Below are 27,619 nucleotides of genomic sequence, written 5' to 3' on the forward strand. Positions count from 1 at the left end.
GCTGTCCAAACCCTCATGTTACTACTCCCGCTGTCCAAACCCTCATGTTACTACTCCCGCAGTCCAAACCCTCATGTTACTACTCCCGCAGTCCAAACCCTCATGTTACTACTCCCGCTGTCCAAACCCTCATGCTACTGCTCCCGCTGTACAAACTCTCATGTTACTACTCCCGCTATACAAACCCTCATGTTACTACTTCCACTGACCAAACCCTCATGTTACTATTCCCGCTGTCCAAACCCTCATGTTACTACTCCCGCTGTCCAATCCCTCATGGTACTACTCCCGCAGTCCAAACCCTCCTGTTACTACTCCCGCTGTCAAACCCTCATGGTACTACTCCCAATGTTCAAACTTTCATGTAACTGCTCCCTCTGTCTAAACCCTCATGTTACTACTCCCGCTGTCCAAACCCTCACGAAACTACTAGCACTGTCCAAACCCTCATGTTACTACTCGCGCTGTCCAATCCCTCATGTTACTACTCCCGCTGTCCGAGCCCTCATGTTACTACTCCAGCTCTCCAAACCCTCATGTTACTAATCCCGCTGTCTAAACCCTCATGTTACTATTCCCTCAGTCCAAACCCTCATGTTACTACTCCCGCTGTCCAAACCCTCATGTTACTACTCCCGCTGTCCAAACTCTCATGTTACTACTCCCGCTGTCCAAATCCTCATGTTACTACTCCCGCAGTCCAAACCCTCATGTTACTACTCCCGCTGTCCAAACTCTCATGTTACTACTCCCGCTGTCCAAACCCTCATGTTACTATTCCCACTGTCCAAGCCCTCATGTTACTACTCCCGTAGTCCAAACCCTCATGTTACTACTCCCGCTGTTCAAACCCTCATGTTACTACTCGCGCTGTCCAAACCCTCATGTTACTACTCCCGCTGTCCAAACCCTCATGTTACTACTCCCGCTGTCCAAACCCTCATGTTACTACTCCCGCTGTCCAAACCCTCATGTTACTACTCCCGCTGTCCAAACCCTCATGTTACTACTCCCGCTGTCCAAACCCTCATGTTACTACTCCCGCTGTCCAAACCCTCATGTTACTACTCCCGCTGTCCAAACCCTCATGTTACTACTCCCGCTGTCCAAACCCTCATGTTACTACTCGCGCTGTCCAAACCCTCATGTTACTACTCCCGCTGTCCAAACCCTCATGTTACTACTCCCGCTGTCCAAACCCTCATGTTACTACTCCCGCTGTCCAAACCCTCATGTTACTACTCCCGCTGTCCAAACCCTCATGTTACTACTCCCGCTGTCCAAACCCTCATGTTACTACTCCCGCTGTCCAAACCCTCATGTTACTACTCCCGCTGTCCAAACCCTCATGTTACTACTCCCGCTGTCCAAACCCTCATGTTACTACTCCCGCTGTCCAAACCCTCATGTTACTACTCCCGCTGTCCAAACCCTCATGTTACTACTCCCGCTGTCCAAACCCTCATGTTACTACTCCCGCTGTCCAAACCCTCATGTTACTACTCCCGCTGTCCAAACCCTCATGTTACTACTCCCGCTGTCCAAACCCTCATGTTACTACTCCCGCTGTCCAAACCCTCATGTTACTACTCCCGCTGTTATAGTCTCTCATAACTCGTTTTGGGTGCCTTCTAGCACTGTTGATATATTTTAGTTTACAGTGTATGTTGGTTTATGAAATTATATATAACACGTGTGGATTGTTGGAAGGTGATACTTTAATATATATATATCTTTATGTTTCTTGATTAGGTAAGTTAATAGTTGTTCACAATGTCATTACGTTAGACAGAAATTGATGTCCGATAGTCTGTACTGATAAAGTGAATAGATTAATAGAATCTTCTATACCCTTTGGGGTAAGATAGGGGAACTGTATTCCAAGGGTTGAGATTTACCATCTCAACGTAAGAGATAGAATCATTTTTTTGTCTTGACCCTGTCATATTCGTCATGCAATGTTGACGTAACATGCTCGGCCCATTGCCTATTTGACGTTTATGCATTATTGACGTGACTGTAGCTGGCTCGGTCAATGATTGAAGCTTACTAATGATGAGTTTGAATTTCGTTTATTCATCAACGTAAGAACTGAAAATAAACAAATAGCAATCATAAGTGATACGCACAACATAGCTGTATACTTATATTACACTTCTAAAGGTCAAGGCACGGAATTAGATTATCTAAGTCCGTGGTCAAGGTAAATCTCAATAATCTATATGACCTTTTACGCCATATAGAATCAACCCAATATTAACTCGCAATGTTCCAAATACACCCCAACACAGACATGGTACTATACAAAAAATCATATCTATGCAGTTTACCACTTTCACATTACAGCGGTATACATTCACAAAAAAATGCCATTATAAAGGTTGTGTCGTTATATAGATATAACGAATGGCATTATAAAGAAAGTTGACAAAATATCAATGACCTTATATTGGATAATTACTTGGTACTTGACATGCATATATATGTAGGTTGAATTATATTAAATTGTATTATGTAATTAATCAATGAAATTATTACAGTAAAATAATTTCACAATTAAATCCTTTTCTTTTGCACAACCTCATACACTCAAAAATGTAGCTATGAGAAGTTTCATGTGACAAGGGAGATAACTCTAGTGAAAAGTTTACAACACATGTTTTATGAATTGTTTAAAATGATTTACACCGAGAAAAATATTTTTCACTGGGAAACTGTAATTTTCTCCCATCTCCGGATTATTTGTAAAGCCTAAATCGATGCCTCTTGTCAGCGTAGTTACATTGTAATTGATGCTTTTAATAATAATAATACTAATTCGAGGTTCTTATATGCCGCTTTATCACAACCTAGTTCGTAGGTCAAAGCGGTTTACACGTAATTATACGTGGTTATAGGGACTTTGCAACTAGACAATACCTTGGGAGCATAGTCATTTCGGCACTCACAGCTAGCATTCAACAAATTCCAGCACTGCCCAACCACGTTCTCATTTACAGCTGAGTAGACCGGAACAAGCGGAGTAAAGTATCTTGTTCAAAGATACAACACATTGCCGTGATATGACTCGAACCCGCAACCCTTCGGTCACGATCTCGGCGTCCTACCACTAGATTACCGTGCCTCAATTAAGTGCGAAGGGGATGTGACTCCAATTTGATAATTAAACAACTTTCTGTCAAATTGATAAGAATTTGCTAAAAACATGAAATATTGCGATTACACCGACAGGGGCCTGGACTTTTCTTAACGTAGGTATGTTTGGACTTAAAATGACGTATAGAAAGTAACATTAGACGTCAAAAACCTTATATTTTTGTTGTATTACTATACATTTTCTTTAAAAAATAATTAAAATGTGCTTCCTACGAATTTCAAGGTTTAATTTCGAACTGATCAACAGTACCCCAATCGAATAACCATTTTCTACCCATTGGTTACATAAGCAAAACTTTGATTTAGTAGTAAGTTAATTCAACACAATATACGAACATGTATGAACTAGAAATACGGTGTACAGAATACGGTGTACAGAATACGGTGTACAGAAGTGCTTTATACTTGGGTTCATATATTGCATGGAAGATGGCCTAATTATGAGCATTTTATTAAGGCAGTAATTCAGTGGTATTAATGAAAGAGGTAATTCTGGAAAATCAATTATCACAACGTAGTGTTCAACAACAATGGACTCTTACTGAACTGCCATATTGTACCGTGTTAGCCGGTACAGATGGTGATATAACACAACGTAGTGTTCAACAACAATGGACTCTTACTGAACTGGCGTATTGTACCGTGTTAGCTGGTACAGATGGTGATATAACACAACGTAGTGTTCAACAACAATGGACTCTTACTGAACTGGCGTATTGTACCGTGTTAGCCGGTACAGGTGGTGGTATAATACAACGTAGTGTTCAACAACAGGGGACTGTTACTGAACTGGCGTATGGTACTGTGTTAGCCGGTACAGGTGGTGGTATAACACAGCGTAACATAAAATTACCAAACAATGACAAACTCAAACCTTGTATATTTCCATATTTCTTATTGCTTTCTACTTCTTTATAACGCATGTTTGATACCCATTCCATGTCACTATTGAAAACATCTATTTAAATACATTACCTCTATATTGATATCCGTTTCACACATTACAATAAATAAATATCGTTTCCAGATTAATTCTAGACTTTTAACTGCATTACCCCCATCCGGGTACCGTTAAAGACGTTTCTACAATTAAAATATCGCTTTAATTGTATTACCTCTCCTGGTCGCCTCTCCAGATATTACTAGCAGTGTAAAAACAAGTCTATTCCTTTCGACCAATTTCGAGTTACTGCGGTAGATTATTAGCATTTAGATGACAAAAATTTGCTACTCTTTACTCTCTGCTAATAATCTTCTGGTACAAAGAGACAAACAAATATGTTAGGGAGAGGAACAAAAGTTGTTTTGAGTGATTTGAGGACACACGACTCTATAACTAAATATGTGAATATGGGTTACTGGTTAATCCTATCATACTAAATGTACCATATCTTACATGTACAGGCGATATCACGTTGGCTATCTTATCAACATGTCGGTAACAATGACTGTTTAGCTCAAAGTACACATTTGAGGCCGCTTTATTTTGTTTCCTGATAAGTTTAAGTATAACACTTGTATACTTCTAAACATGATATTATTTCGTTCCTGATACGATGATTTAGATAGTAGTGGAACTGGAAATCAATTGCAGCTTATATAAATTAGTTCAGGGTGAATGATGTTTTCAGACAAGGTAAGTCTTTCTCAATCTATGCAAGTTAGAAGTTTGAAGAAACTTTAAAAGACTATTAAGACGTAATTAGCTTCATAACAGGTATATATATTTACCGAGTTAATACGAACAATGCTATTTAAGTTACATTAAGTTATATTTGTCCCTTTTGCTTCCGTCCCGTAATTGATATTTCTACACAAATCATGTCAGTACAAAGTCTTTCTGATAAAAGAATAAGCATTTCATTAAATAATAACGTACATTTGATGGTTGTAATAAAGAGAAATACTAATTACCAAGGCAGCTTTCCCTACTATCACACGACAAGGGACATAGGTAACCAGCTGCAATCTTGGATGCAAGTTCTTGCTTTAGCTAATTTATATACTGGCGACACTGTACACGTTAATATGTGAGGATCCCCCTTCCTTGTTCTTTATCGCCATAGAAGTACTTCCTGTGGACATTGCTAGTATTGAGTGGATATCGAATCTCAAGTGGACAATTCCATCCGGAGTTCTGTACCCCACTTCCAGGAAATTTAACAAAAGGTAAGTAATCACCTTTAAAGCTGAATGTATTTTGTATATTAGATACTGGATTCTCATTGTTAGACATCGGGCTATACACCACTCATATTTTGTGTGTTAGATACTGGAATCTCATAGTCAGAAACTAGATTATATATCACTTATATTTTGTGTTTTAGAATTATAACCTCGTAGTTAAAAAGTGGGTAATATATAATCCATGTTTGTGAGTGAGATACTTGGATGTCAGGGTTAGATATCTCTATATTACTCATATTTCGTCAGACACATACTTTCCCGTTAAAGATATATTATGGATATTTCGACATATCATGACTGATAATAATTCAATGATTCTGTTTATTTAACGAAATCAAGTACTCGTGACCATGAGGTGATACAGGTTTCAGTTTCGCTTCTTTCCTATTGCAAGATATAAGAAAACATGAACAAAGGAAATTTTGATGAGGCGTTTATGTATGTTTATGTGTTTATATTCAAATTAACGATTTTTTTTTTATATTACAATGAACATACATATCTGTGAAACAATTAAATATTTCGTCAATCATAATGTTTTCAAATCATGATTCAACACAGAATGTTTTAAAAGATTTTTGTTATATGAAAGTCACATTTTCATAGTAAATAAATATTACAACATACAATCATATATCTTTACACGCTATGTTAAATCCCTCAGACATTGACTTCATTGTTTCAGGGCCTGTTCTACCTACCCTGAGTAACCAGTATTACACCACTGCGGAATGGCGTCAGATGAGTTCCGAAAAGTCTGTGTACATACAGGAGTACTTTGATGAGCCTGGACAAAGGGCAGTGGTCAAAGCGACTGGGCTGTATGACCCGGGAGACACTGTGATAAACATGAATTATTATAACACAAAGGAGAGACTCTACATTCAAGGTAGAAGGCAACTATACGCTTTACATACATTAACCGTTATAAGACAAATGATTGAGGAAACAATTCAAGCAGAAATGCATGATTTATTATAAACAAGGGCCTTTATAAGAACAATTTGAAAAACTGGACAATAAACGAATAACGCCATTATTTATTAAAAAGGTGAAACTTTACAATGCTAGCAAGCAACCACCAAAAAAACATGATACGAAATGTTTGTTATTTCGAAAAATCTTCTGAATAGGTATTGAACCATAAGAATGCTTAATAATTATTGAAAATCTTATCACTAAACAGTTATTGGAAAAAAAAGACCACTGAACAATAATTGAAAAATAAGACCGCTAAACATTTATTGAAAAATAATACCACTGGGCAGTAATTAAAACATAAGACCATTGAACAGTAATAAAAACATTAGACCACTGAACAGTAATAGAAACAAAAGACCACTGAACAGTAATTGAAACATTAGACCACTGAACAGTAATAGAAACAAAATACCACTGAACAGTAATAGAAACATTAGACCAATGAACAGTAATAGAAACATAAGACCACTGAACAGTAATAGAAACATTAGACTTCTGAACAATAATAGAAACATAAGACCACTGAACAGTAATAGAAACATTAGACCACTGAACAGTAATAGAAACAAAAGACCACTGAACAGTAATAGAAACATTAGACCACTGAACAGTAATAGAAACATAAGACCACTGAACAGTAATTCAAACATAAGACCAGTGAACAGTAATAGAAACATGAGACCACTGAACAGTAATAGAAACATAAGACCACTGAACAGTAATAGAGACATAAGACCACTGAGCATTAATAGAAACAAAAGACCACTATAAACAGTAATAGAAACATAAGACCAATGAACAGTAATAGAAAAAATATTAAACCACTGAACAGTAATAGAAACATAAGACCAATGAACAGTAATAGAAAAAACATTAGACCACTGAACAGTAATAGAAACAAAAGACCACTATAAACAGTAATAGAAACATAAGACCAATGAACAGTAATGGAAAAAATATTAAACCACTAAACAGTAATAGAAACATAAGACCAATGAACAGTAATAGAAAAAACATTAGACCACTGAACAGTAATAGAAACAAAAGACCACTTAACAGTAATAGAAACATTAGACCAATGAACAGTAATAGAAACATAAAAACACTGAACAGTTATTCAAACATAAGACCAATGAACAGTTATAAACAGTTACAGAAGTAGTAGAATTATAAACAGTTACTGAAGAAGTAGAATTCTAAACAGTTACATAAGTAGTAGACTTCTAAAAAGTTACAGAAGTAGTAGAATTCGAAACAGTTACTGAAGTAGTAGAATTCTAAACAGTTACAGAGATAGTAGAATTCTAAACAGTTACAGAAGTAGTAGTATTCTAAACAGTTACAGAAGTAGTAGAATTCTAAACCAGTTACAGAAGTAGTAGTATTCTAAACAGTTACAGAAGTGGTAGAATTCTGAACAGTTACTGAAGAAGTAGAATTCTAAACAGTTACAGAAGTAGTAGAATTCTAAACAGTTACTGAAGAAGTAGATTTCTAAACAGTTACAGAAGTAGTAGAATTCTAAACAGTTACTGAAGTGGTAGAATTCTAAACAGTTACAGAGGTAGTAGAATTCTAAACAGTTACAGAAGTAGTAGTATTCTAAACAGTTACAGAAGGAGTAGAATTCTAAACAGTTATTGAAGTGGTAGAATTCTAAACAGTTATTGAAGTGGTAGAATTCTAAACAGTTACAGAAGGAGTAGAATTCTAAACAGTTGCAGAAGTAGTAGTATTCTAAACAGTTACAGAGATAGTAGAATTCTAAACAGTTACAGAAGTAGTAGAATTCTAAACAGTTACAGAAGTAGTAGTATTCTGAACAGTTACAGAAGTAGTAGAATTCTAAACAGTTACTGAAGTAGTAGTATTCTGAACAGTTACAGAAGAAGTAGTATTCTAAACAGTTACAGAGGTAGTAGAATTCTAAACAGTTACAGAAGTATCAGAATTCTGAACAGGCATTGAAATAATAGAATTCCTAACACTTATTGTAGCACTATCGTGATGTTAAGATTTCGGCATTAAAAGTTTGATGTGATGAAATTAAGCATTTTGTCATAGTTTAAAAATATGCTCTAAAACTTTTCGATGTGTAGAACATGTGTTAATAAAAAACGTCTTTACTGGAAAATAAACTGACTCTAAAGATCAGCTATAGTTATTTTTCAATTTTGCACCAAAATATGAAAAGTTTTTATTTTCAACAGGGGGTTCGTGTACAGCAGATCAATTGGATACCGAAGGTTTTTTTGGATTTCCCTATACCGAGCAGAACAAGACAGGTTTTATGACAATTATTTATTTATTTGTAAAATGAAAATAAAAAGTCAATCTTAATTTCAATTCAAAGATTGCTTAAACACGCCAATCGATATATATTTAATTGAATATCAAACATTAAGCTTACTCTCAATTTTATTAAGTCCTGGATATATTCATGTTTAATGCATTTACAGTTTTGTTTGATTTCTTTGAACCATTGAAAAAGACGACATAAATATAGTAATTGAACCAAACTATCAAAACCTGACGTGGAATTATATTGGATATTTGAGTAAACATGATTTATATTTTAATAAATGTAGAATCTTTATAATGATGGTTCATTTGTTTCATACTTAGCACATTTGCTGAATGCTAATGACGCGCTCGAGTTCGGCCGAATGTTTAACGAAACTTATCTCGGAACTGACACCATACGTGACATTCCCGTCTACCATTGGAGGAGCTGTGGTTACCATGACTACCTAAAGACGATGGTAGAAATCGACTTCTACTTTTCTAGTTAGTATAACTTTATATATCACAAAACTTCACCTGTAATAAATTTACATTACCTCTATTGTAATATATCTTAGTACTGGCCTCGATTTATAATTCATGTTGAATGTTTTGGCAATTTTTAATGACGAATAGAATTGATTTCGAGTCATACAGCGCGGGAAGGAGTTCAAGATGTGAAATACTAAGCTACGATGATTTTGTCAAAATATTCTGTCTTTCAATATGAGTTCATCACGCCATATTGTTAGTTGTGACATATACAAAAGAAAATTGGTAAAATTATGAAATAGGTAAAATGAGGAATAAACATCCTCGAATGGCAATACCGTTATAATAAACATCCTCGTATGGCAATACCGTTATAATAAACATCCTCGTATGGCAATACCGTTATAATAAACATCCTCGTATGGCAATACCGTTATAATAAACATCCTCGTATGGCAATACCGTTATAATAAACATCCTCGTATGGCAATACCGTTATAATAAACATCCTCGTATGGCAATACCGTTATAATAAACATCCTCGTATGGCAATACCGTTATAATAAACATCCTCGTATGGCAATACCGTTATAATAAACATCCTCGTATGGCAATACCGTTATAATAAACATCCTCGTATGGCAATACCGTTATAATAAACATCCTCGTATGGCAATACCGTTATAATAAACATCCTCGTATGGCAATACCGTTATAATAAAGATACGTTTCTCATCCTCATCTTCCCACGTATGTTTTACTTTTATAGTGTAATCCTCTTATTTTGAAGGAAAGTGGTCCAGGTGTTGTTCGTTTTGTTCAATTTCAATAAATTTTATTGTCAAAGGACAAATGGATTGGGCAGCAGGCATAGCCTATTTAAGCCCTCACCAAACACAGTAACAAACAGTGGTACAAGCATAGACATAGACATTAGAACACATACAAACACATATAAACAAGTTGGTATTATCAAATTAATAATCAAATTAGGGGAAACAACTACTAATACTCATTTTTGTTATAATTGAATCTAATGGTTTAAATTCTAACCTTTTATTTTGATATTGAAAAGACATATAAAATATATACCGGTATAAACATATTATGAAGAGTAAAGAAAAATAATTTGTTGATGGAGCTGCATCTATAAACATTTGATAGGATTAAATTACCGCACCCAACAGATACAGGCCAAAAAGTCCATTGTATCACACAAGGCCATCCACTGATGAGTTTGGAAATTCAATCCCACCAAATAGTTTAATTTATGCATATTAAACACAGGTTAGATATATAATTAACATGTTGTAAAGCTTTATATTCTTATTTATGTAGTTGTTTCCCAATATTTTTTAATAAAATAGTATAACTGGTCTTCTGAACCCCAGCCCCCCTCACTAACAATATTTAAAAATAAACAATGAAGACAAATAGGAAATATTAATATTAATATTCATGTACCATTTCTGGAAATCAGAAGAATTACATTGAGAAAAAATAAAATGTAAATAAATAAAGTGTAAATAAATAAAATGTAAAATTTCATTCAAAATTGAAGTTAAATGTCCTGAATCTTCTAGAACTTAAAATGTAATTGGATATAGATAGGAGAATATGTTTATTTTCATTTTCATCACATCTCTCACAACCATTTAGCATGACATCTAATGATAAATGGTTGTGAGTTTCATGGAATATATTCGGAAAAAGTAGAATACGATCTTCAGTGTATTTGATACAATCATGGAAGTAATGAGATGCTGTTTCAAATCTAGAACCACAAGAACATGCAGAGGACTCAGTAAGATAATCTTTCTGACGGTCATTATTTAGGTTACTGGCCTCATTTCTCAACTGACAGAGAATAATACTAGTTTCCCTATTTCCTAAAAACTTAAAGACATCAGTTGTTCTTGTGTTTGAATTTGGAATAGGTGTTATTAACTTTTTGAACTGATAGGTGGAACGAATATTTTGAAGGTCTGAAGCGATATTATTTATTTCATTAAACATGGATGGAAAAAAGCTATTAGAATAGTTAACAGTTCGACAAAGAGGAGGATCAAATATTCTAACTGATCTAAGGGGATATCTAGCTAGTGTGGGATCATGAAAATGTGACTCAGTGATTTCTTTCAGATAATACGGAGTTTTATTATTCATTATCTTGTACATCAGCATCAATTTATGTTGTTTTCTCCTACTTTCAAGAGGAACACAGCCTAATTCTTTGTACAAGATATTGTGTGTGTAATGACAGTCTGTCTAGTTTATGTTTCATCATCCTTAAAATATTAATTCTTTTGTATGCTTTTTGGTAAATATCATAAATGTGGTCATTCCACTTAGCATCATCACTGAATGTCAAGCCAAGATGTTTATGTGGTTAGCTGACAGTAACAGGTTCATCATAAAAATATACATTTGGGTGATGAGTATTCAGGTTTTTAGAGAATATAACAGATTCTGTTTTATTTGGATTAAATTTAATATCCCATTTATTAGCCCAGAGTTGTATATTACTGAGATCATCTGTTAGGTTTTGTGCTAACTCGATTGGATCATCGTCTGTTAAAGCGTATAGAGAAGTGTCATCAGCAAACAGTTTAGTTTCATGAGAAACACAGTCAACAATTTCATTAATATAAAGTAAAAACAAAAGTGGCCCGTGAACCGAGCCCTGTGGTGCCCCTGCATTTCGTTTTGTTAAAGGCAATCTGCGGTTTAATTCTTATTGATAACATCAATTTGATAATGGTATTATATTAAACATGTTTCCATCCGATCCTAGAAATAGGGATATATATATTCGCATTTGGTCACTGTATACATTACTTGCGTGCATGGTCAGTTCCAGGTGAGTGGGAGAGTGCGTCCGGAGTGTCCAGTGTGCCAGTTCGAAGCGTCATCAGACGCCGAGAGAGTACCACAACCCAACAGCCTGTACAGACGATCGTATGGTCCGAAACAGAGGAATATGATTACCTTTATTTCCAGGAGGGACTGCCATCCGATCTCACTGTCTTTCAGGTGTTTATCTATAATTTCATTTAAACTACAATTTAAGGGTATTGATTCTACCTGATAATTACAGGACCTGACTTTATTATTTCATTATTTAACCATTATTTTATCAATCCAAATTTTCCGCGTCTTCATCAGTACATCAAATCTCGACAGGTTTATAAACTTGAAAGTCTTTATTTTGTATCTTAAAAATTATGTGAAGCAATGTACCTTACCCGATAGATAATGCTGTTTATATATATAATTACTAGATAGATAATGCTGTGTATATATATAATTACTAGATATATAATGCTGTGTATATATATAATTACTAGATATATAATGCTGTTTATATATATAATTACTCGATAGATAATGCTGTTTATATATATAATTACTAGATATATAATGCTGTGTATATATATAATTACTAGATATATAATGCTGTGTATATATATAATTACTAGATAGATAATGCTGTTTATATATATAATTACTAGATACCAATCTAGATATCCCAAGATCAAAAAAATAAACACTGCGCATACATTTATAATTTCTCATCCAACCGCAAAAATGTCAATTTAAATAATCATTTCCTCAGTAAATTGTGTTCCACATTGTTGATGGTATTTATTGTTTAAATGTGATAAAAGAAAACGCTTAACAATCTTTCCCTTTTAGATTCCCGAAGGTGTTTATTGTACGAACAGACCGAATGATAAAACTATACCGATAGTCGCGGGCTATTTCAGCTTCAAAGCGGAAGTGACCTTTAGCAAAGACAACGTAACGGGAATACTAAACGTAAGATATTACATAGTAATACATATTTATAAATGATAATATTTGGTAGATACATATCCTAATTTGAATTTTGCAAAGACTAACATTATAGTAAGGTTCGTGGTTTGATGTGAAAAAAATTCAACAATTTCAACTTTATATGTATGCAAATTGTATAAATAGATGTATTTAAGTTAAAGATTAAGCTAACTTAATAATAATATTATTATGACCAGATTTTGAAAAATATGCACTTAATTGAATGCATGCATTATAACTTTCAGTCTATAAGATTTTTATATTTTTTTTCCACAGGAATGGTATGATTACAAAACTCAGGTGGTCCGAGTGGATTCTGAGAACATTCCAAGTCCGTACATTGTAACGGCGGGAACCCAGGACCCAATACAGCAGATTCATGATTTCTTCTCGGGTCTGTTTTGCTTGTTTTTGAGTACAACCATATTCAAAGTTAATATGACATTTATTTATGCAATTAGAGACTGTTTAATGACAATGCAGCAGATTTAATCAACATCCTAATTGTCATCGTCAATACTGTCACATTGATGCTTTCGTTATATATTGATGTTATGTCTATCATAATTTATACAAATTGCCAACTTAATAAAGTTTCAGATGTATTCCACGGTAATTTGTTTCACACCAGTATTGTCATTTTTGACACCGATATCATTGTTACAGATTTCAAGTGTTTTGATAAAAATAAAAATGATAATTAAATGATATCATCCTTTTGTAGGTCTAAGCTATAACATCGATGGAGTCACGGGGGAATGTCACGTGACTCCAATATCACAGCATGGTTTTGATGTGCGGTACATTGACCCTAATCACGTGACCATTAAATCCCCGCAACAGTTCTTCGATCTTGGAAACAAGAGCGCTCAGTACGTTGGACAGGTGTGTTATACTATCAGTGTCTAATACTTTTTATACATATACGAGTGTTTTATACTAAATATACGAGTGTTTTATACTAAATATACGGGCGTTTTATACTAAATATACGGGCGTTTTATATGGATCACAAGACTTCTTTATAGTTTAAATATGATAATTGTTTTTATTGTGAACGTTGGACTTAACTGAGCCTGGATTATTTTTGAGGCACCATTAGCCATATTGAACATGATATTTTTATGGAGCATACAATGTACGTCTACTTTATATACTGAAGGAAGAACATGTTTATGCTTAACATACGGCTAGTTCATACACTTAACATATTACTATTTTATTCACTTGGCATAGGGCTTGTTCATTCACTGAACATATGTTCAGTGAATGATCTATGTTTTGCTATTTCATACACTAACAAATGACTATTTTATACACCGAACAAATAATGTAGGGCTATTTCATATACTGACAGGGCTAATTCATACACTGAACATAGGGCTATTTCATACACTGACAGGGCTATTTCATACACTGAGCATAGGGCTATTTTATACACTGAACATAGGGCTATTTCAAACACTGACAGGGCTATTACATATACTGACAGCGTTATTTCATACACTGAACATTTGACTATTTTAAACACTCATAGGGCTATTTCATACACTGAGCAAAGGGCTATTTCAAAACTAACAGGTCTATCTCATACACTGACAGGGCTATTTCATATACTGACAGGCTATTTCTTACATTGAGCAAAGGGCTTTTGCATACACTGAGCAAAGGGCTTTTGTGTGCTGAACATATTATTATTTCCTTTACAGAGAACCGTCCGTGACATTCCATGTGATGTTTGGGTGGCAACGAGAACAAACTACCCGCCGAACTCTAACGAAACAACAATTTGGGAATGGTATTTTTCTCATGTATGTCTCATAGGATAGCGTGCTAAAATAATCTATATGACTTATATCTAAATTAAATTATCTTCACTAAGTTAGAATTTAAGATAAGGGTGGTCGGGTTGCGCAGTCAAAAACGCACGGGCCTTTCACCAAGGCGGCCGGGGTTCGATTACTCATTCGGATGTGAATGTGTCACATGACTGACCACGTTGGTTGTCTCCGGGTACTCCGGTTTCCTGCCAAACTAAGGCTTGTTGTGCCTCACAAAATATCGAACGTGATTGTTTCCACGTTACATATAAACCCGTCGCAAAGTTACATTGTAACAAAATGTATCTATTGTTGTTGAAATACGAAGTAAAAGTAGGGAAACGTCCATTTTCAGAGAAAAAATAGTGTGTCGATACAGCAGCCCGAAGGCAACCTTTAACCGCACTTTATGGTTATTCCGTCTACTTAAGATTCATCAACGATACTAAAGGACAACATCATGAAATTATACGTCGAAAGTGCTTCCACTTACATGAAGAAATAAGTTTAAAGAGTTAAAGTGTCTATGGAAACCCGTTATTGCTTTACAGATTTGCTGATACCAATTAAATATATAGATGCCATATTAAGTGGTGTGTACAAAATAACGAATAGATTACAGTAGTATTGAAATTGAATATAACTCATTTATACATTATTTTTCTATAATGTACTAAACCTCAGCTAATTTGTTACGCTTTCTTTATCGTAAATGGACATTGATTAACAATTGGTTTATTGGAGTATAGGGGAATTGGAAAATCAGCCAGGCATCAGGAAATCACATACAACGACCACTGAAAATAGTCATTACGTTTACAAAGGTACTTTTATCAAAAACAATATAATAGGATATTTGACTTCACCATTCACTTATAATTGCAACAGGTATCAATTTCCTTAAATCTGTGAAATCAGACATGTCATTATTTTGTTATTTCAAAGTAAAGTTTACTTGACTAGTTATAAAACAGGTAAGTAAAACTGCGTTCACTCGTTCGTACTACTATCAGCAAAACTGTTAAAAACACGTGTTCTTATTGCTTTAATGAGAAATGTACCTGAGGTTTTTTTTCTTTTCAGAATAATGCTAAAATAATATATAATATTTTCGACTTTGAAACAAAGAGGCCAGAAATTTCTCCATTCAATGTACACCCGTGCTACAACGAGACCAACATACGATATGTGAGGCTCAATTTTACAGGTCTGTATGAAAATATTGAAAATCCGTCAAATTTATGCGAGGCCTTTTTCCTCCTCCGCCTTTTTCGTATTCTTCTTGTTTTTGTTCTTTTTGTGTTACCAATGTTCATATATCGAAAATCTGCTGTACACCAATAGAAATTGTACATTATTTAAGCGCCTAATTCACAATTCTGAAAAGGGTCTTTCATAAACAAGTAGGAGGGACAAGGTAGAACAGGTTTCACTTTCTCCATCATCTGCAAGGTTCGTGTGTCCCATGTGGAACCAACACATGTAAGATAACTCTGTGCCTTTAGCAAAGCGGAATCGAACAGGTAAAACAAAATTGAACAATGAAGGAAAGATAAATCGATACTTTTCCCGATGTAAGATATCTTTGTCTTACCCGAGGGTTAAGACAAAGGGATTCTCTAGTAAGAGCAATTTGATAATGTCAATTCAACATTGTAGCAATGAATTTACGTCATTATTGTGTAATTTTGACAAGGTCAACAGGAAAGTGAGAGAAAAAGACTTCTTTGGAATCTAAAGGGAAGATTTTTTTATCAAACGTAGCTGAAACCGGCGACCTTCCCCAGTAACTTTATTTCTATAAAGTTTGACTAGGAATGGCTTAAACAAATCATTTCAAGTATCCAAAATAGTCTGTATCTTGTCGGCTTCCGTTAAGAAACGCGAAGTACATGTAATTTCAGTGTGATACATTATTGTCATTTTCATCAGCGGTAGAAAGCTACCAATTTGCGCAATCACACATCATATCGTATCGTTATATGGAACTCGTCAATCATTTAACAAGTTTAACAAGTTGTATGTGACGCTTTTGCCGATTATTTTTATTTCTACACCTTTTTAATAGTCTGATATAATTATTGCTGAAATCATTTTTCGATTTTTGTATTGTATTGAATCATCTGCTCAATAAAGTTTGGTTCATTAATAGAAATAAACAATCTAATATATTTCTTTTACAAGCCACGTTCTTTATTTGGACATTTTTATTCATCGCTAATGAGTGTTCAGTATATAGTTGCCTTGCTATGAAAACAGATATTTAAATTAATTTAAAACACAAACGTCAGCACCCCCTCTGGGATGTCCAATATTATTTTAGAAAACATGATTCGTTTCCCCAGGTCCTCTACTACTGGTGTCGCCACATCCACAACTTGTAAAACAGAGTGCCCATGTGGCTCTTCAGAAAGTGATGCGGGTGTCGATGCTTCGTGTAATAGGAATACAGGTACACACTATATTTACTCCACAAATACAAATGCAGACGAGTACTAAGAGCTTTCAGAACGGCTAGTTATCCAGTTAATTTTACGGATTAGTGCCTTTGATTTCTTGAATAATGAAATAATTTTTAAAAAGCGGTAAACAGTTGCTAATACTAACTAACTCTACATAAAAACCACAATAATTCCCGATTTTATGATATTCTTTTGGGCAAGGAACCAACGGAATATAACATCTTCATAATCTAAAAATAGAAGCACTTTACAGTACTTCGTTTAAGGTCGCCTCTTGGCAACATTATTTGCCCGGTTAGAGAATGCGAATCCTAAAGAAAAGCTTAAACAAGTCCCCGCAGTCAGTGAACTTGACAAATGGTATTATTTATAGTATACAAAATATAAAGGTACAATCTTGTGTCAGAGTGTATTAAGAGATATCAATAAACACATTTTTAACATCGTTTTCGTTATGCAAATATTCTAGACAGAGGGTGTTTTCGAGCTATGATTACTTAGTTTAAAGAAAATGGTTAAGTCTATAAGTGAAAACTGTTTTATGTACCTACAAAAATAATAAGGGATTTTTCTACATTAACCATTTATTAACCATTGACCTATTTAGAAGTCTGAATCAAATTACCCCATTTCTGGGAGTGGAAGCAGCACCTGCAATTCCAACGGGGTACTTGAACGCTTTAGACATTTTGAAAGTTTTCAAGCTGACTATATGATTCTAATAAGTATTTGATAATTAAGTCAACATTGATACTTGTATACATATAGTTAAAGGGTCATCATGAATTGTATTGTTTCTGCCGACGTTTATGGTGTCGCACTGTGATAAATAATTCCTTGTTTTCCAGACTGTGTTTGATAACTACGGACTATACATTGGCTTTGTTCTATTTGGACCACCGGAAGTCGATGGTAATTGGAAAGGAAAAGTTAACATCACCTCACTAGAAGATGCCTTCAACAATTTGAGAAAAAACACAAATAGGGGTTCCTTTCAATTTGCAGTAAATGTAATAGAAAATAATATTATACAGGTGCGTTAGATTATATAACAATTTGTCAATACGTGTTATATGCATAAATATGGGTGTGTGTTGGGAACTTACTGCTTCTCCACTGGACTGGTAATGATCACTATTATGTGTTTGCTATGAACCATCTATTATGACAACCTATGACTATACCTGTTAGGTGAACGTTTAGCTTTTATTAGTTCTGTCGATGTGAAATAGTACAACAAATAAGTTAATTCAACCTATGTATCCTCAGCTATGTTTACAATGGCTATATGGTTAGGCAATAACTTACTGTGCTTTGTGCCATAAATTTGAAAATAACAATGCTTGTGAGATCCAAACTGTGCCGCATGCAAAATACGTATAAATTCATACATTCAAAAATTATGTATAAGTATTTAACTAGTGCAGAAACAAATAAGTGTGGTTTAAGGGTGTACAAATTGTGTTCGTTATTTGTTTTGCTTATCAGTATAATCTATAATATCAAAAACCAAAAACTGTTTATATATCTATATCGCATGTGTTTACAACAGTCGGGTCATTTTCATGCCGTCCCAAATTCAGTCCGAGTAGCAATGAAAGATGAGGATGGCAAAATCGTGGATATCATCACTAAGAGTAGTACGCAACAAACGATGACGTCAGAAACTACGACAACGAAACAAAGCACACATCATTCCCATACATACAGAACGCCACATAAAGGACCAACACCGAAACCCTCAATTTCAGTTCCAACATCAGGTAGGTTTATCATGTTTGCCCGTTGGCTTAACGGAGTCATTTGTATTAGTTCGAAATCTTCTGGTTCTTCTTCCAATACCATTTATCCGGACCGTAAAGCGTGAGATATGTCTTGATGGTGTGCACTACACTCATATAAAGTTATGTGACATTCAACTTTCGTTTAAATGTCCAATAAGTTTCAGATACATCTTGAACAGTTTGTCGTTAGGCATGGTGAAGATGTATAAGCCGTTCATCGTTTCCTAAGATACAACTTCGACCAATACAACTGAATAAATGGAGGAAGAATTTTCAGGGAATATATTAACACCAGTAATTTTCTGGATTCAGAAAACAAATTTACTAAAAGATGTTACGTATGTGTCATTACGATATATTTTGGATGATTGGAGAAAACAATTATTTTCCAGCATCTGGAAACTCAACACCATTGTCATCACCTCAGCATACAGCGCCATCATCTCATACAGGCATGAGTGGAGGTATGTGTTTACTAATAATCGACTCATGCTATATAATCCAGTTAGTCTGGTCCTTTCCTGATTGCCATTAGGAACGCCTTTTTGTTATGTAAGGACTCCGACGTTATGGTACCTTTTTCTTATGAAGTTATAGAATTTCATTCTAGAAGCTTACTTAAAGATGTTTGGAATTTTGTTCGTTTGTTTATTTTCTTACTTATTTATTTATTTTTATTTCCCTAGTATCAAAAGCCAATATGAAGTTCTCTGGACCCCGACAAAATAAAAGTCTTAAATCCAGTAACGACTTCTTAATTTTCGTATTTATACCTCAAAATATCACCTACTGTTATTGGTGTGTAGAAGTAGTTGGAGCGTTTTTAATTCAATTATCCAAGTTAACGTTGACGATAACGTACAACAGAACAGGAGATTGCTTGTACTACATGTATGGCAGTTCGTATTTCTCAATCACGTTTAGTTTTGAGGTTTTAAGAGCGAAATATTCAACCGGTCGTCACTTTTCATAAATCTTACAAAACATTACTACGTTCACTGCTTCATCCAGAGAGAAAGAACAAACTCATTCTTTCTCCACTCCATTCCTACTGCACTAACCTACAACACAAATCATAGCCCTCATTCCAATTCAAATATGTGATCTGAAACCTATCCCAAGACAAGTATATGTAACCTGTATAAAGTGAAAACAATCTATATATCAAACCTAGTACATCCTTAAAACCTGTATAATAAAATAAGATCTTTCGCTTTGTCCTGTTGAATACATTCCAATAATAATTGACCTTGTGTAATAGAGAAATCATTCTATATTGATTGGTTTGTTGACGTTGTGTCTGTTCTGATGACGTTGTGTCTGGTTTGATGACATTTTGTCTACTCTGTTACAGGTGCCGTGGCAGGTTTATCAGTAGCTATGGTTATCGTCGGAGTGTTGATAGGTGCAGCCGCAGCTATATTATATATTCGTAGAAAATATCCGAGTGATTTTGAGATGTCAGAGTTTCGCTGAATAATTTCTTATTAGAAATAACTAATACGGTTGATTTTGATTTTGATTTGTACATGATTTATAATAAAAGAATTGTTGCAAAAATGAAGTGTACTTATTTTCCTTTTAAAACGCTATGACTGAACGCAGGACCAGTTTTACCTTCAATAGTCATGGCAGCAATTTTAGGTTGATTATAAATGCAATGAACCTTATCTTTTGTAACATTGCATGAGAAAACAAATTCCGCTGGGTTACATGATTAATTCTACATCAGTTATGAAACAGGTACTGTCGACATATATAAACGGTATCGTTGCGGGACCAGATGATAACACACATGTGGTTTTAATGCCAGAAGGAATCGGTGTACCACGTGATAATATCGTTGTCAAGCCGCTAATCTGTTCACGTCCGATTGGGGAATCGAACCCCAGCCATCGTGGGAAATAGCGAGTGTATTATCCACTACCTTATTCGACCACTCTAAACTTTACCCTTGAAATAATGTACAGGGTAAAGTATTGTGTACAATTGGTTCAATGAAGGAAGTGTGTGCAATCATTTTTATATTTCAGTCGACTGTGGGTTTCTGTGACCAACTGCAATTGCATGTAACTATAAGTTATAAAAATGAAGACTCGACATGTCAGGCAGTAATTGACATAGTAGGTAAACTGAAAAGCCTGGCCTTTATGCATGATGTAGCATAGCTGTGACAAATGTATCATTATAGAGAATCAGTCGTTACAGATTTTAATGAATATAAGATCCTTTTTATGAACCTGCAACGATGTTTTGATTCATGTTAATTTCCCCTTCGTTTGCCTCAATTAAAGGATAGATCACTGTAGTTAACGTGTTTGTTATTTGTATATAGATTGGGACATTACAGTCAAACATACTCGTGACTTAGAAGTCAGGGAAATGGAATAACCTGATTTACCCTGAGATAGTATAGTTCATTGGTATATAAACGGCGACAGACTAGTAAGCTGGGCACTTCATCGACGGTCTTCGAAGCTTCACCGGAAGTTGGAAGTTGTACCACGACAAATAGAAGGTAATACTAATATCCTGTATAAGGATAGTAGGGAGACCCGAAATAAAGGTGCTACGGAATAACTGGCAACAGAGCCTGGACAAGGCTCTGGGTAGCTTTTTGTTCTCCCAGTATTACATAGAACACTGAGTAAGTGTAGGTGTTTGGCACTGCATAAGTGCCTTTGCGCGGAACAGACAACTGCTCAGGTTGGTGCCGTTGCTCTGCGCACTGTATAAGTGCCGTTGCGCTGTGTTGACAACTGCGCGAGTGGGCGCCGTTGCTCTGTGTGAAGTCGAGTGAAACGATCAGGGACGAGTGTGTTTGTCTATTCGCTGACAGGTAGTGAGCGTGCATTGCTAGTTATTGTTCTATATATATTTACCTTGCAATTAAAAATCATCTCACCCAAAGACATTTAATACTTAAGATGGACTTTGATTATGTGTCATAGTTGTAGATGGATGTTATATATCCTGATCCAGTAGGTGCTAGTATATTGATGAAGTCATTTCTGTGTTGGTCTACTTTTCAATGGGATACAGACATATACACATTATAGATAATATTCCGTATCATTTTTGGAGTAAAATTAGACGCGTTGTTGCAAAACTATTATTGCCAGTGACGTCACTATCGATGGGAACAAATGTACTATTTTCAGCAAAAAGATGCTATTTTGAACTAAACAGAGTTCAATGCTGTAAATAGTGAAATTTGCTTTTTCAGTAGAAAGTTTACCACTTGTGTAATGTCACATGTTAAGAGTATTGCGGAGGACGTCACAGTATGTGTGTTATTACCATAGGAACATTGCATCGCATTGTAAATAGCCTTTTTGTATTTACGCCGAAACATTCATCAGCTATGGACCTTCCTCTAAATGGCACACTGACCATACTTATAATGAATAGCACAGTCACAACCTTATTGGGGTTGTTGGTATGAAATGGCTTTAGAATGGTTGTCAGTTGATTCACAATACGAGGACCTCAGTTCACTGCGTACGTCTGTACCGAGCCTTGATGTTCGTGGTAGTTCTGCCGCCTTCAACAAGCAACAAACAAGGTAAATCGATTTTCAAATCATACACCATGTTCAACACTGTGGCATACTCATTATATTATTAACCTGTTGTGTTGAAAATTTATTTACTACACTGTTTATGACGTTTATCTGTCTTATATCTAATATACTTGTTGTAGATATTTATGTGTATATAACATATGTGGAGTAGAATTGTAGGTGTATATTACCCAAACGTTTTATATGCTAAAAACACGTCGGTCATGCTATGTAAACATTAGCTATTTACCTTTATACAAATGTAATATGAATATACGTTACATATGACTTAAACCTTGCTATATTATCGACACATGCACGTTTGTGTAACAACAAGTGCTTGATCGTATAATGTTTAACATGTATAAAGACTGGTTATGTTAACGACGACAAGTATTCTAAAACTAGTTTTCGAAACGAAACGTCAATCACGTTATAAGAATAGTCAACTTAACAACAAGTTTCCCGTTCTATAAAACAAACTATCTCAACCAAACGGACATCACGTTATAACACTAGTTATTTTAACTACACGTTCCCGTTCTATAAAACTAACTATATCAACCAAACGGACATCACTTATAAGACTAGTCATCTTAACGACAAGATCCCGTACTATAAAACTAGTAATATAAACGAACTGTCCATCACGTCATAAGAATAGTCAACTTAACGACAATTTTAACGTGCTATAAAACCAAATTATCTAAACGAAATGTCAATCACGTTATATGACTAGTCATCTTAACGACAAGTTTGGCGTAATATAAAACTAGTAATATAAACGAACTGTCCATCACGTTATAAGAATAGTCAACTTAACGACAAGTTTGGCGTAATATAAAGCTAGTTATTTGACCAATACATCTTTCAAGTTATGAGACTACATATCGTTACAAGTCCTACACATTTGATAACTGGTATCTCGCTGACATGTTTACTTTGTAATAGAGTTTCTAATGTATGTCCAATCAACACATTATTGTTTTTTGCTGCACCTGCCATTTTCAACATTTTCAATTGTGACCTCATTGTTCTTTGCAATTGTTTAAACGATTGGAAACTCCCAAGAGACACATATTGTTTTTTTTTTGTTAATATATAATCTGAACGTTGTTTGCAAAACAAGTTCTCCAAACTCGTGATGGTAGGTTGCCATGCTTATCTCGCTGGTCTACTCGAATTAGATACTCATATATATAAAGAAATTCTGGAAAAGTAAATAAAGTTTGCCTTATCGACGACATTCACCATGTCATCTTAGGTCAAAGTCCAGGCGTTCTAGAAGGGCAAGTATCTTTGCCATATCGACGACATTTGCAATGTAGTCTCATAACTTGAAAGATGTATGAGCATAATACAAATTATTGACTTTCACACGCAGTAAGAAATGAATTATTCCCCGGTGAGATTTTGATGGCACACCGTAAAACTTGGCCGTAGTCTTCAGCAACCTGCATTTTTCGAATTGTTGTGAGTTAGTCTATTCGTCAGAAGTCTACATCTATATCGAAAATCCGAATATTCGGAGCAAGCCTTTGAATTCTGAATTAACTGAGACATGTAAAACCCAAATGTTGTGGGAGCAGGAATTAAACTATCAAGAAGGGATCATTCACGATAGCAAAATCGAAATCGTCAAGTATTTCGTACAGCATGGTATTGATTGATTGGAGATCGATGAAAGCGGGTGATTTGGGAAAGGTTTGTAGTGTCATTGATTGCACACTCAAGAGCATATATACGACTAACGTGGTCAAAACATTTCTTGTAATTTAAATGCATCAAATCGTTGACAAAACTGTAAGTAAAATTGAAGGATATGGGTTTTCTTACCACCTCTCAAATAAGCGCTTCGCCTCAGTACATCCATGAGTACTATAACGTCTCCTATGATGGGCGAACAGAGATATAACATTATTATGATTGCATTCTGGACTTAGCATTTCGGATCTTCAATTTTCCGATAAAATCTACACTGTCATAATATCTTTAAGGTGCCGCAGTGTCAGGAATTCTTAGCGTAGCTATCCTAATTACTAAAAGTGAAATCAAGGCAAGGATTTCTGAAGTTATGAAGAAAGTTAACAGGGAACCGTATACGTTGCTTACACGTTACATCATAACTCAAGCTGAACAAACATGCACGTTGTTCATTGAATTCTTCTAAATTCTACTTCCGTCCCTTTTCTGTTTCATATACTAATACTTTTCATAACAAAGAGTACTTAATTCAACTCCACGTATATTATCCTCTCAATCAGGAGTTCGATTAGTCCCTTTGATTAATTATATTAATTTTGTTTTTATTTTCAGGTAGGCATAACTACAGTGATGGAACCAGAAGAAAGTGAGAGGATGTCTGTCCTCTTATCACTGATACTGGAGAAGGACATCGGTAGCCAGAAGGAGGTGGAAATCAGGAGGAAGACTTTGCTTTTTAAAGAAAAACTTGACAACGCTAGAAATGAGAATCATTCAATATTTAATACAGGCAGCTCAGCTGAAGGGTTTTCTATGCGAGGGTCTGATAATGATGCAATGATCGTAGACAAAGCTATATTGCTGGTTAATTCAGGCCAGCAAGTTCCATCAGACAGTAATCATGATATGGTCCTTTTAATGCGAGAGGCCGAGAACTGTCAACGTGGTTACGTGGAACTGGAGGTGGGTGTTTGGCGTAGATGTAAGGAACCGTTATATAAAGCCTTTCACAAAGTAGGAAGTACAACGTTTATATCTAGTGATATATATAGGGAAGAACATGTTAAGCAATCTTTAAATCGAGGTTTTAATGTAGCCTCTCATGGCCCCAGTAGCAGTTCTGAGGCTACTGTAACTAATGCAGCGTACGATGTAGTGCACGCTTTTCACTGTCCAGTTTGGCCAAAGGAAGCACTAGAATGGAAAATGAGAACACGTCTGCATGGCTGGCCTTCCGAAACATTATTAAACAAAATCGTAAAAGGCGGCTGCCATGTCGTTCCAATCGGCGATAAATCAACAAACAACACACTACTACAGTGGCGAATATCATTCGCTTGCGCGGAGAGACTTTTGGTTCATTCTCTCAACCATACTCAGTTCAAAGTGTATGGTCTTTTCAAAATCCTATTGAAAAACATCAAAGAATGTTTAGAAAATACTTTTCAAGGGGAAGATATTTTGAGCTCTTACATTTTAAAAACCATCGTATTCAATGCCGTCGAAAATACGCCAGAAACATTTTGGAATGAAAACAACACTTTTGTTTGTTTTTGGTTTTGCTTCAATATCCTCTGTGCCTGGGTTAAAGGGGGATATTGTCCACAGTACTTCATTCCAAAGAATAACCTGTTTAAACGACACATTCATGGAGAGAACCAGCAAACATTACTCAGCATTCTTACTGAAATTCACCAGATGAAATGGATGTGTTTATCAGTTGGGACATTTGTGCAGCCACCAATTATGGACGTTCTTTTAGACGAAAGCTGTCGGTCCGAACTTATGCAGCAACAGACGTTGCCTCAGTCGGAAGTAGTTTGTGACCTACACGTTCTTACCTCTGTAGTTACTAAGCTATCGTTAATACCAGTTCCTAGTGCCAACCAAATATGCCATGTACTACATTCCCTTTTTGCTACATCGCACTCAGAAATTGACGAATTTCTTACCTATTACAGCACAGCAAAACTATTATCGTTGTCTGCTATGAAAGATTACTCCCCCGACACGGACTCCGCATCCAACAAATTAAGGTACAGAAATATGAAAAAATATAAAACCCTCTTGCAACCAAGGGCTTCCTGGTGTTCAGAAATATTGTATGTAGCAACGTTTTGCTTCCTGACAGGTAACAACAGGGCAACATTAGAAATGTGTAGGAAAGTAACGTCTTCTGTTCAGTATTATCCAGGTAGTTCCCAGGATGTGTTTCGTAAACAACACGACATTTACATGCGTGACTATTGTGGGCGTGGGTACACCTTAATCAACAAACTTCAAAAAGTGTTTTCCTCTAGTGTCTATTTCTTAAGACAATGTCCTGACTTTTGTCTTCCGCAGCTCCAACTTGAATTTGACGAACTGCCAGCACATGGATATATTCGAATACCCCCTCTTCCTTACGCCATTTTCCTTGCATTTCTGTCCTACCATGAAATTGGTGACATCGGAAGGCGTGATGACTGTCTACGTCATCTCATTGCAGTGAAGTACGATGAGGACCAAGGGGGACATAGACACTGGATAGTCCACACTCTCTTAGGGATCTGCTACCAAACTGTTGGAGACAGTCGGAGGGCCATTAAGGCTTATGAGGAGTCTCTAACAGTAGACATCCAGTGGAACCCAGCCTTAGACAGAATTGAACTCCTGGAGAGATAAGCCTAGGAATATACTAGGAATGCATAAGGGTTGTCGTGCTTTGTGTTGTACTCACCCATAAACAATGACTGCGATCTAGGATATATGATACTGAACCATTGTAATGTTTTAATGTTGTCATATCGTATTCAGATAGGTTGAACTTTCATAGAAATATCATTTTGGATGCTAACTTTTACCAGGTCGGATTATGTTAAAACACTAGGTAATTAAATGATTGCAATGTATCTCGTGACAGCTGTATGCTTCCTTATGTTGTAGAAGGTCATGATGCCTTTCCTTTGGGTGTATTCTTCGTTCCCATTTTAATCTTAATTAATTCTATCTTTTTGTATTGAGGCAGTAGTAATTGTGTATCTTTTTGTGCTCATATGAATTAAAACCAATCTGTTTGAAAAGCCATACGTATATCATTCATGCGTGAATATCAGGCTTTTATTATTCTAATATGGCTATTTTCCGACCAAAACATCATGTACGGGTATAGTTTTATACGTCTTAAGTTTAAAATTCATTTGAACTAAGGGAATACATGGTTTTAGGACAGCTTTGATTAAATAATTGTGGTTTACAGAATTACCCAGACATGACGAAAAGGGGGAGGAACTGGAGGGTCTTTAAGTTTCGTTTGAAAAACACAGTTTTCATTGATTTTGTTTCCAAAAACCAATATATTAAATAATTAAT

At 35.4% G+C, this 27,619-nt stretch overlaps 3 protein-coding genes across 4 annotated transcripts; all 3 read left to right on the forward strand.

The window, feature by feature from the left end:
• The first annotated feature begins 594 nt into the window (after positions 1-594).
• Positions 595-1,614, forward strand: LOC110466157 (keratin-associated protein 4-7-like). The gene has a single exon (XM_021522508.1). The coding sequence runs from the start codon at positions 595-597 to the stop codon at positions 1,612-1,614; it is 1,020 nt and encodes a 339-aa protein (XP_021378183.1).
• A 3,048-nt stretch (positions 1,615-4,662) lies between these two features.
• Positions 4,663-20,552, forward strand: LOC110465753. Its single transcript, XM_021521799.1, has 17 exons — positions 4,663-4,792; positions 5,223-5,325; positions 6,029-6,232; positions 8,535-8,609; positions 8,950-9,111; positions 11,954-12,132; positions 12,796-12,918; positions 13,213-13,330; positions 13,661-13,821; positions 14,646-14,747; positions 15,506-15,580; positions 15,840-15,963; positions 17,102-17,208; positions 18,067-18,252; positions 18,771-18,981; positions 19,395-19,466; positions 20,357-20,552. The coding sequence occupies exons 1-17, from the start codon at positions 4,775-4,777 to the stop codon at positions 20,476-20,478; spliced, it is 2,142 nt and encodes a 713-aa protein (XP_021377474.1). The 5' UTR covers positions 4,663-4,774; the 3' UTR covers positions 20,479-20,552.
• A 1,768-nt stretch (positions 20,553-22,320) lies between these two features.
• Positions 22,321-27,519, forward strand: LOC110465754. Of its 2 annotated transcripts, XM_021521825.1 has the most exons (3): positions 22,321-22,567; positions 24,881-25,231; positions 26,612-27,519. In XM_021521825.1, the coding sequence occupies exons 2-3, from the start codon at positions 24,899-24,901 to the stop codon at positions 26,930-26,932; spliced, it is 654 nt and encodes a 217-aa protein (XP_021377500.1). In that variant the 5' UTR covers positions 22,321-22,567; positions 24,881-24,898; the 3' UTR covers positions 26,933-27,519. The 2 variants fall into 2 exon arrangements, with proteins under 2 accessions (XP_021377500.1, XP_021377490.1); XM_021521815.1 differs by having other exon boundaries at positions 24,881-27,519.
• Positions 27,520-27,619: the final 100 nt, after the last annotated feature.

This window comes from Mizuhopecten yessoensis, unplaced genomic scaffold, assembly GCF_002113885.1.
Source record: "Mizuhopecten yessoensis strain PY_sf001 unplaced genomic scaffold, ASM211388v2 scaffold1595, whole genome shotgun sequence".
Lineage (NCBI taxonomy): Eukaryota > Metazoa > Mollusca > Bivalvia > Pectinida > Pectinidae > Mizuhopecten > Mizuhopecten yessoensis.

Coding starts and splice junctions, on each gene's coding strand:
- LOC110466157 (XM_021522508.1), top strand. CDS start 595: ATGTTACTACTCCCGCTGTCCAAACCCTCATGTTACTACTCCCGCTGT.
- LOC110465753 (XM_021521799.1), top strand. Junction 12,133..12,795: donor CCGATCTCACTGTCTTTCAG/GTGTTTATCTAT, acceptor TTTCCCTTTTAG/ATTCCCGAAGGTGTTTATTG. Junction 12,919..13,212: donor ACGTAACGGGAATACTAAAC/GTAAGATATTAC, acceptor TTTTTTCCACAG/GAATGGTATGATTACAAAAC.
- LOC110465754 (XM_021521815.1), top strand. CDS start 24,899: ATGGAACCAGAAGAAAGTGAGAGGATGTCTGTCCTCTTATCACTGATA.